The 9,923-nt window shown below is 39.2% G+C and overlaps 2 protein-coding genes across 3 annotated transcripts; one reads left to right on the top strand and one right to left on the bottom strand.

Moving 5' to 3' along the window:
• Positions 1-1,111: 1,111 nt before the first annotated feature.
• On the bottom strand, positions 1,112-5,274 carry LOC118776551 (transcription factor BTF3). Of its 2 annotated transcripts, none has more exons than XM_036526939.1 (6): positions 5,221-5,274; positions 3,746-3,814; positions 3,459-3,572; positions 3,129-3,330; positions 2,285-2,341; positions 1,112-1,306 (listed from the first exon to the last, which is right to left on the bottom strand). In XM_036526939.1, exons 2-6 carry the CDS (start codon positions 3,812-3,814, stop codon positions 1,260-1,262), a joined length of 489 nt encoding a protein of 162 aa, XP_036382832.1. In that variant the 5' UTR covers positions 5,221-5,274; the 3' UTR covers positions 1,112-1,259. The 2 variants fall into 2 exon arrangements, with proteins under 2 accessions (XP_036382832.1, XP_036382830.1); XM_036526937.1 differs by having other exon boundaries at positions 5,157-5,264.
• Positions 5,275-8,013: 2,739 nt separating this feature from the next.
• Positions 8,014-9,006, top strand: LOC118777280 (forkhead box protein D1-like). The gene has a single exon (XM_036528091.1). It carries the CDS (start codon positions 8,014-8,016, stop codon positions 9,004-9,006), a length of 993 nt encoding a protein of 330 aa, XP_036383984.1.
• The last annotated feature ends 917 nt before the right edge of the window (positions 9,007-9,923 follow it).

Raw genomic sequence — 9,923 nt, forward strand, 5'->3', positions numbered from 1 at the left:
CAAAATCAATTTAACTGAAAAGTCAGAACAGTGACTGCAGCATTGGTAAGTATGTGCAGTCTTTTAAGTGCCATATATGTTCCATTTTGGTGTTCATTTTCACTTGGTCCTGTAATGCAAGCAGATGACCCATTTTCAGATCCCAGATGGCTGTGATAACTGGCCACAATAATTTTATGATAGTATTCTCATCACAGCTGATTGTTATGTCTGTGTCTGTTTTTGAGCCATAAACAAGACATATAAGAGGACCATAAATTACTTCTCTACTGGGGGATGTTGTGTTGCTCCCCCAACTGTCCATGTTAAGAGTATTTTATAAATAAAGCTATCAAAAGTATTTCTTCTCCAATTCAGCAAAGCGAGGATGTCAGTCTTGTAATACCAGTATAACCAGTACAGTGCGGTGGAACAGGGGAGTGAATAGGATTCTTTGAGCACTTCAGTTCTTGTTGGGTTACTTCAAGAGAACTACATAATTTTTTACCACAGAGATTGTACCTTTTTTTTCCGTTTTACCATATACAATATTACAAGATAACCTATTCCAGATTCTAATGTATGTACCATCATTCACTATATTAAGATACATTCTTAGCATAGTACATACTGGTCATTCACTAATAGTTCATTTGGTAAAATAACACCAAAGTTCAAAAGCAAAAAATGAAGACATGGTAAAGTTCTCTATAATGCAATCCATATCCATTTTAAACAAAAAATGGATTAGTGGAGTGCCAAATCCATATACAATGTGTTTATCCAGGCCTTGATTTACATCTTACCAGTACTGTGTCTTACCAGTGAGCTCGTCATACAAAACGTCTGTGTAGATTTGAACTTCTACACCTAGGTCCTCTGGCATATGCTGCTCTCATAGGCATGCATTAGTCTGTGCATTCATATTAGCCAATTGTTTCAGTTAGATAAACCCTATTCTTTATTAACACTCATGACAGAATAATTACAGAAAAAGTCACACAAAACTTGTCATTTTAATAAACATTTCATGAATGCAAATGTTTATTTCATATGTGATCATTTCAACCAGGCCGCACATATGTTGGATTCAGCAATGCAGGACAAGCAGCAAAAATACAGGACCCCCAAATTTTGACGTGTGTACAATGTATCGATTTCTCAAACCCGATATAGACATGGGAACAATACAAAAAAAAAGCATGTAACATTACAAAGAAATACAAAACAGTAGCTCCACATTGCCCAATCAAGTTGGGAAACTGATTTTGGGGTGTTCTTTAGTTCGCTTCATCCTTTGAAGCCTCGTCGAAGTTCTCCACCAGGTCTGAAGGACACAAAATTAAGAATCATCACTTTAAAGCAGCAAACATTCAAAAGTGTGCATGTGCATTTTCTCTCATTTGAGATAAAATCACTCTTCAGCAGACATGTATGCAATAATTACGAGAATTTCATAACCCCTCTCTCTTTTCAACAAGGGAATTCATTGGCCAATTCAGAAGTGGTCAGTTCAGAATTTAATCCTTTAAACCTGTAAAAATTCTACCACTGGAGGCTAAAAGGGAGTTTGCATAATGGAAGTGGCCTTGGGTGAACAAAGTTCGTAAATGCTCCACATTTAGCTTACAGGAGATGGAAAAATATGCATTTTCCCTGCAATTACACCAGAATTGGTGTGGTCTCAAATGTAAATTACATGGTTCCAAAGCAGGGGCTTCCAGAAGGACAGTCTGTAATAGAAGCTTTATGAGGTTTACATTTTACCTTCAGGACTAAGCAAGCAAATAAATTAACCTGTGCATGAGGTGCTGGTCATAATTTGTATATACACAATGCAGGACATATTACATCAAAAAGACAAGGGTTTCTGTTGATTGACAACAGCCCACTGCATACAAAATTCAAATTATTGTTGAAGTTACACTTCCCAAGCTGCATGAATAATTTACCCAGATCAGTGTTATAGCAGTCAAGAATACTGTGACAACTGTCTTTTTTGTAGGCAGTTTTAGATTATCGCTTGGTAGCTCATAGCTTTTTGGACCTCAGTTTGATGCTAAAGGAAAATATATTTGCAAAAACCCCACAGCTTCAACTTCACCCGTCAGAAGCAGAATGCATTTTTCAAAGACATCTTAAAATTAACACCAGATAAAGGGTTTGGCCATCATGCTGAAATTCGTTATGCAATATAATCAATCGACACCTTTTAATGAAAACCCTCTACACACACAATGAATGTTGTTCCTTTACAAATGTACGAATATCTATTTCACAGGAGCAAAAAAGATTAATGAATCACCTGGAACTTCATCATCATCTTCCTCACCAGCAGCAATTGGCGCTTTGGCATCTCCAGCTGTTGCAGAAGGACAGTGTGTAAAATCAGTTACATGTTTATTTAGAGCAATGCTCACTACAGTCATCGTTTTCTCAACATGCATGTGGTCTGTTCCACTTTCCTAGCTCTAAAAATCCACACACGCTGTACTTTCACAGTAACTTCAATTCACATCACTACATACTTAGCCATGCTTATTCCTTCGATACAAATAGATGATTAATCTATAAGGAATGACAATGTAATGTAAACATATTGGACAGATTCAACTTAAGTTCATTTTTAAGACCACAACTGATGCTAAATTATGATTTATTTTAAAGAATTTACAAGAAGTCTGTTTTAATGGGACAAACAAATGCTCTTGTCTAGGTGAGAACTGTTCAAAACCATCTGTAAGGGATAATATCTGGCGATTACAACGGCCTAAAACAACCATTACAAAGCGATGGCATGGCAGTGTTACCATCATAATGTAAAGTTCAAACTCAGATGAAAGTAACATTAACAGGCAGTTTGCTGTATGTGTCACTACCGATTATCCCTTTACAGGCCTGTATCTGTGAAAGGCATATTTAAGGAGTGGTGACTTTGCTGTCATGTTAGGAGCTGAGACAGGGAAGTTACAGACGTAACGTTAAAGATAAGAGCAGAGAGAAGGCGCCAAGGCTGCGGCCCGGATATCAACTGTTCATCTGCATCATTCTCACACAGCCCCCATGCCATGTGGCAGCCTGCTACAACAGCCCTCTCAAAATAATAGCGGCTACACTGTCCACCAACTTCCTCCCCTGGTTTCACTTACACTGCTTGGGCAAGGCCTCTGCGAGCCTCCTGAGGCTCGTCAGGCTGTCGGCCCCCAGCTGGTTGAGGATGCTGGGCAGCATCTCGGTCAGCTGCTTGGTCTCAGCGTGCCCCGTGATGGTGAAGGTGTTGGCAGCCAGAGATGCCTGCACTTTAGGGTTGTTGAAGTGGATCACCGTTCCCTGGTTTGTGAACATGTTGACCTGCACAATGGAAACACAATATAGTTACATCTGGGAATAAAAGCATGTATCACAGACATAGACACAGACACAGAGGAAAGGACTGTTTCATAGTGTTGGAAATATTGTATATGTCAATACATACTTACCTCCTCAATGCCAGAGATGTTGTTGACGCCAAGTTTTTTCAAGGAGAACTGAAGCTTCTTGTCATCAGCGGTTGCTGTTCTGTGTACTACCTTCTTCTTTCTGCGAGCAGTGCCCTGTCAAATACAACCGAACAAAGGTAAACATTAAGGATACACAAGGATCAGCTTTATAAATGTAGATTTTCTTTTCAAATGAATATTTCTTCATTTTCAACTAATTTAAAACAGATATACTAGATATAATGAAACTTACTCGATAAATACTGATGACAAATGATCAGTCTTACCTTTCCACCAATGCGGACTTGCGCCTGCAGTTTGGCGAGTTTTTCCTGGTTCATTATAGTTTCTTTCATCTAGAAATTAATACAAAATTGGACGTTAACGTTTAAGCTGACACTTTATGAAAGAATTCCGGTTCAGCCTAATTTGATTACAGTTAGTTATGTCAGTCGTGTAAGGTAAAACGCCCAGCAACTATTTCTGACGCACAGCAGCTGCATGGCTCCGGCCACAATGAGTCTCAGATGACAGCAAGATCCCACCCAATGATATAATAATAGTTAAATCAGCAAGCTAACAGCGTGGGTGGCAGCAGTGTTAGCTAACCGTGTTGTAGATTTTAAAATACTGATCCCTCATCTTACTTAACTTAGATAATATACACTGACCCACTGCACAGCTAACGTTAGCCATACACTAGCTAGTAGCACTGACAGTCACACAGTAAGCCATCTCGTCGATTATGTAACGACCGGTTCCTTGTTAGCCACTTTATAAAGCTAACAGTCGGTGGATAACTTTTAATCAAATTAGTATGTTATCCAACAACAATCACTGGATATAACGCGTGATTCCATGATGTGTTTGTTTATAGATGGTTAGCTCGTTATGGTTTGTTAGCTATTTTAGCTAACAATTATCTAACTGACCACTGGAGTTAACTGAACTAGCTGGCTAACTAGCAACCGGTGTTAATCTCGTACTTAAATGCTGAGGGAACAGCAACACTAATAAACATTGGATTACTAGATACTCCGCCTAACAGAAACTAATATAATCTCACCTAGTTAGATTAGAAAATGGATAACTCGAAAAGCAACTAAACTAGACAGAGTGGCTAATGTCAGCCATCATCAGCCACTGTAACTCTCTAGTTAGTTAATTAGGTGTACACCTCGACACTACAAACACTTAGATGACTAGCTAAATACGTTTCTTATGACTATCATTAGTTGATAAGATAGTTATCGACGTAATTATATTAGCCAGCCAACACTAAATTAGCTACCTGTTAAGAGAATTCGTTCGCAAGATCAGGGCTGATAATGTTAGCGACCATTAGCTACGGTCTGTGAGTAATACAACCGGAGTTGTCAGAAAACTAAAGACAGCGTAATTATCAACACCAAAATACAGTCAGCCCGTGGCCATGAAACAAGGTTGCTAGTTAGCAAGTCGCCTTAGCTTAAACAATGACGATTACCTCACGTTAACACTGACCACTGTACATAAGTAACGCTAAACAAGTGCTAGCCGTCAGCTACCTACCCGGCTAAATTCTAGGTTAATTCAGCCCGTGGCCTGCCAAGACACTACGCCGACCAGGCCCCTTTAAATACACTAGGAATTTTCTCTCTCAGCATCGATTCAGCGATTCTTGTTTTGGCCAGTGTCAACGACCACCATTTCATTTACCTTGTGCCGTCCGAGTTGGGTGTGACTGTGCGGGAAATGAAAGATTTTAGGGCTCCACACTGACCTGTGCACTTGGAGCGTACACACGCGGGAGCAAGATGGAAGGCAGAGGAGCGAAAGGAAGTGACGCCGGGGTACAAAAAGAAAAAATCCGCGGCAGTTGAGGGTGGGTCGCCGTGGGTGTCCGAAACGCGAACTTTTCTGAGGAGAGAGGCCGTTCCTTGAAGAGCATTCAGTTTCAGTCAACATGACACAGGTCACGAAATAAAAACGTATCTCGTTTATTTCTGAGTATGTGCATGCATCAGACTATTTATCATTGGAAATTAATTGCACACATTTTGTTTTCAGGAATTCGCAGAGTGGTGTAGCCAGGTAGCCTACAAGTGTAGTCCAAATCCCGATTTAGTATTTTGAGAAAAAAACTTCAGATGTTATGCATTTCTCTTTCTTGTTTACAAGCTATCAGAACTTACAGCGCTTAGGCTATTACAACATCTAACCTAAGATATGCAAATTGAATATTTGACCGATTAACAAAAGAAATAGCCTACATAAATATGTCTCCCTAATGAGAATCTTAACACTTAACATAAATAACGCATCTGGTCATTCTGCATATTAGCAGATCTAGCGGTAAATAAATATGGATGTTTGTCATTTTTTGTGAAAAATGTATATTCCTTTACATGTGATTATTAATATGGCGAAACACTAATTTCAGGGTAGAGTTGATCACCCCTGTAGACGTGGTTTATGTAGGAGACGCATAGTAGGGTACGTCACAGACAAAAAGAAGAAAGGAAAACGGTAACCTTAATTAAAGATGCCATTAATCACACAACTAATCTATATCAATAACGATTACATGACACATAGGTTTAGTGTTCCTTCGAGCTCAGATCCGGTTCATATAGGCTATTTGCTCTGATGTTTGTTAAGCAATGAGTAGGCCTCATTCAATTAATTTGAACTCTTTCAAATGTTTGTAAATTAGAGGTTTGCTGGTCACCGTTAAACAACCTGTAATCAAACTCCACTTGGGCAGACTAGTCTATTCAGTTGAGCACATTTGACATCTTATTCCAAAGGAAGAATTGCAATAAACATTTCAACCGCGCGGTTGTGCTATCCACTCAAATATCTATGCCACGCGTCGGTGGCGCAAGATTCACCCAGAAACAGTGACTTCTAAAACTAATTTCCCTTCATCAACGAAAAGTTTCACTTACAATGACTTGCTGAGAAACCTGAGGGATTGTTTAAGTTTATTATCATTTTTAAACAACCGAAAGTTTTGCTAACTTTTAATCCTGTATAGGCTACCATAGAATGTAACGGAACGCTTTTGGTCACAATAATGCCTTAAGAACACTATACATCTGCGTTTCATCTCCTGTTTTAACAGCCTACTATAGGCTAGGCTTATATACAACATACAAATAAATACTAAACGGAGGATTGTACGATTACATATCCTCTGTACAGAAGCCGTAAAATATCCTTTGCAAATATAAATTATAAATTATTTATGATTACATTAACCTATTTGTGATGCTCGTAGCGTATAACATTTCAATATAAGAAAAGTTGGAGGGAATCATAGCAAATCTGAAGCTTTAGTTTTATTAAAGGTATTTCTTTGGCAAATGCTCTCACCGAGAGCTAAATACTACATCAGATTAAATAGTCTTTACCATAAACGAAATGAAAAGGGTTACAGCCAATAAATTCGGATGATACATACATACAGAGAAAAAAGTACAATTTAGTCAAGTCAAATGCAGAAAATCGACAAATTCACACTGAAAATGAACGTAGCACAGCCAAACAAATTACTTGTGGGGTCAAAAAAAGAATTTCGGAATTAATCTCAGATAAACCTATTTGCGTCTATACCGCATTAAGATTAAACATAAGCTCTCAAAATTGTATAAATGTTGATATAATTTGTTTCTAGCGTCAAATTAAAACATAGCTCAGTTGTAACATACACGGAAATGGCCAATATTACAGGAAACGACGGTTCATAAACCGTTTAAAGGAAAGTTGGAAGGTGGACTGTCTGTTGAACATATAAAACATCACGTGCCTTGCACGATTAAAACGCATATTTCCATTTCATTTTTATTTATTTAGCCAGGATAGTCCTAGTCCTATCAGTAAAAATATTACAGCTTTCCAAGGAGTCCCGCGGGGTCCGCACACACCTTGCTAATTGAAATTATGTAAGTTACAATTCGGTTCCTAAAGTCGATCAGTTCTGCTGCATTTGCTCCATGAAATAAATAAATTTGCTATGAATAAATTTTTTTGCCTCAATTATTTCAAAAATCTCTTTTTTCCAAGAATATGATTCTACTGTATATTCCTAGTGAATCCCTTATATGTACATCCGCTCAGTAAAAAAACATATCCATCACATGCATGCCTTTACATGTGTTGTGTCAGCTTTTCTGTGTTGAAATATTGTAAACATAATAAATTAATATTTAAATAGGTTTTAAATCCCATAGTTATTTGCCAGTCTCTAGCAAACCATTCAACCAGCTATTACTTCGCAAAAGCGCCGATGACGTTGAATAGCCATGTGATCTTCGTGCTCGTATAAATAGCCAGGGAAGACCCGCCCTCTTTTGGACCTAGAGCTTGCCCTCTTAAGATCATTTTATACTTAAAAATACCGTTTCGGATTGTACCTGACTGCGTGCTGCGCTTGAAAAACTCAACTTGGACTTGGAAAAACGACTTTTCGTGATATCGTTCCACATCATATTATTTTCCTAATGAGTGATCCTAAAACAAAGAGCAGAAATTGTATCTCTTGTTTGGATTCGGGAACAAACAGCAGTGAGCCATGACTTTGAGCTCTGATATGTCGGATGCATCCATTCTTTCGGAAGAAACTGACATCGATGTGGTCGGCGAGGGAGAGGATGGAGACACCCAGACGCGGTCCTATGCAGATGAGGTGGCTCGGATGCATGACGATATTCTCTTGGCTAGCGCATCCCGCAATCCTTTCAAGCCAGCGGGAAAAAACACCTTAGTCAAGCCCCCTTACTCCTACATTGCCTTAATTACGATGGCCATCCTGCAAAGTCCAAAAAAGAGACTCACGCTGTGTGAGATCTGCGATTTTATCAGCAATCGTTTCCCTTATTACAGGGAGAAGTTCCCGGCTTGGCAGAACTCCATCAGGCACAACTTATCCCTGAACGACTGCTTCGTCAAGATACCGAGGGAGCCTGGGAACCCGGGTAAGGGCAACTACTGGACCTTAGATCCAGATTCTTCGGACATGTTCGACAACGGCAGTTTCTTGAGGAGAAGGAAACGCTTCAAAAGGCAACCAACCGCTGACCTTTTGAGGGATCCCGGCAGTTTTATCCCGGCTGCTGCATATGGCTATTCACCCTACGGCTGCGGATATGGAGTACAGCTGCAACCTTACCACACACATTCAGCGCTCTTCTCCTTCCAGCAGCAGCAGCAGCAGCAGTCCCGGCATTCGCACAGGGGAACCATTATCCCGGCATCTTCTTTAATGTCTACAACCACGGATGTGGCGAGGAACCGCTTTTACCCTCAGCTCAGCCCTAACCTGCCATCCTCTGTACAGACTGTTACAAAATCGGGCGCCCCAGTTCAACGGTCCCCCTTCTCCATAGACAGCATCATAGGGGGGTCCTTGAACCCCACTAGTAACTGTGCCTCACAGACTTCTGTTTTTCCAGTACCCCCCTCTGTTACTGCCCAGTCGTTACTGCTGCAGAGTTTACACCAAGGAACCGCTTTACACAATGCCGAGAACTTTCCGAACGGGATATGCAACACTAGTGGCTGTTAAATGTATTAAGTTTTAAACGCAAAAAAACTACTTGATGAAGGTAGGATTATTTTTGTACGTTTTCGTTGCATTTATCCAGCCTAAATTATATACATTAACACAAGTAGCCTATCTGTGCCTGAGGTAATGATGTGAAATACAGTACAGTAATATATTCATATGGCCTAGCTGTAAGTTTAAATGTGAATCTAATTTCACCGACAAAACTGTCTGTCTTAATAAAGTGACCCCTATAAATTTTTGTTTTGCGTGTTTCGAGCTAATGATTTTATTAATAAAATATGTTAGACTTGTTGTGGCACGTGTCGAAAACAGTTTAGGGTATAACTGTCTAAACACTATCGTCTTCTTGGGTGACACGTTGAGGCATTTTTGTTTAAAACTGTTACGTTTTGCTGAGTAAGCTACGTAAGTAAAATGAAATCCATAAGCAATGTGTTCTTATTTCAGAAATGAATCGTTGTATTTTCTTTGGCACCTCTTGTATTTTCGACATTTTTACGCATTTTTTCAATGAGAATAAATGTTGTTTTACAACAAAATGCTTGGAAATGATCTTGTGGGTTAAATTCGGATTGCAGCTTTGTCGACAGTTGTTAAAACATGATTCAGTAGCCACTGTGTATAAAGGAATTTCTTTATATGTCGTATACATTAATTTCTTGACATTCGTTCTTTTGAATTTGGAGGATTTCGGATCTTGTAAAGTATATTCAATAACGAACCAATAAGTTATTAATGATATCGTGCAAGGATGTAACTAGGGACTGGGATGTCATATACAATTTATGTCCGACTGTATTCAAAGTCACGCTAGGGTATTTGCCCTTTATGTGAACCTAAAGAAAATACTGTTTTATCCCAGTAGCCCAATACGAATCATGTAAACTCAACTAATGCCGAAATGCTCCGATAAA

This window comes from Megalops cyprinoides, chromosome 4 (assembly GCF_013368585.1).
Source record: "Megalops cyprinoides isolate fMegCyp1 chromosome 4, fMegCyp1.pri, whole genome shotgun sequence".
Taxonomy (NCBI): domain Eukaryota; kingdom Metazoa; phylum Chordata; class Actinopteri; order Elopiformes; family Megalopidae; genus Megalops; species Megalops cyprinoides.

Bases quoted from the DNA above. Each gene is read 5' to 3' on its own strand.
- LOC118776551 (XM_036526939.1), bottom strand. From the start codon at position 3,814: ATGAAAGAAACTATAATGAACCAGGAAAAACTCGCCAAACTGCAGGCG. The intron at 3,573-3,745 runs GTAAGACTGATC...TGTATTTGACAG, and splicing joins AAGTCCGCATTGGTGGAAAG to GGCACTGCTCGCAGAAAGAA. The intron at 1,307-2,284 runs GTGATTCATTAA...TGTGTCCTTCAG, and splicing joins AGATGATGATGAAGTTCCAG to ACCTGGTGGAGAACTTCGAC.
- LOC118777280 (XM_036528091.1), top strand. From the start codon at position 8,014: ATGACTTTGAGCTCTGATATGTCGGATGCATCCATTCTTTCGGAAGAA.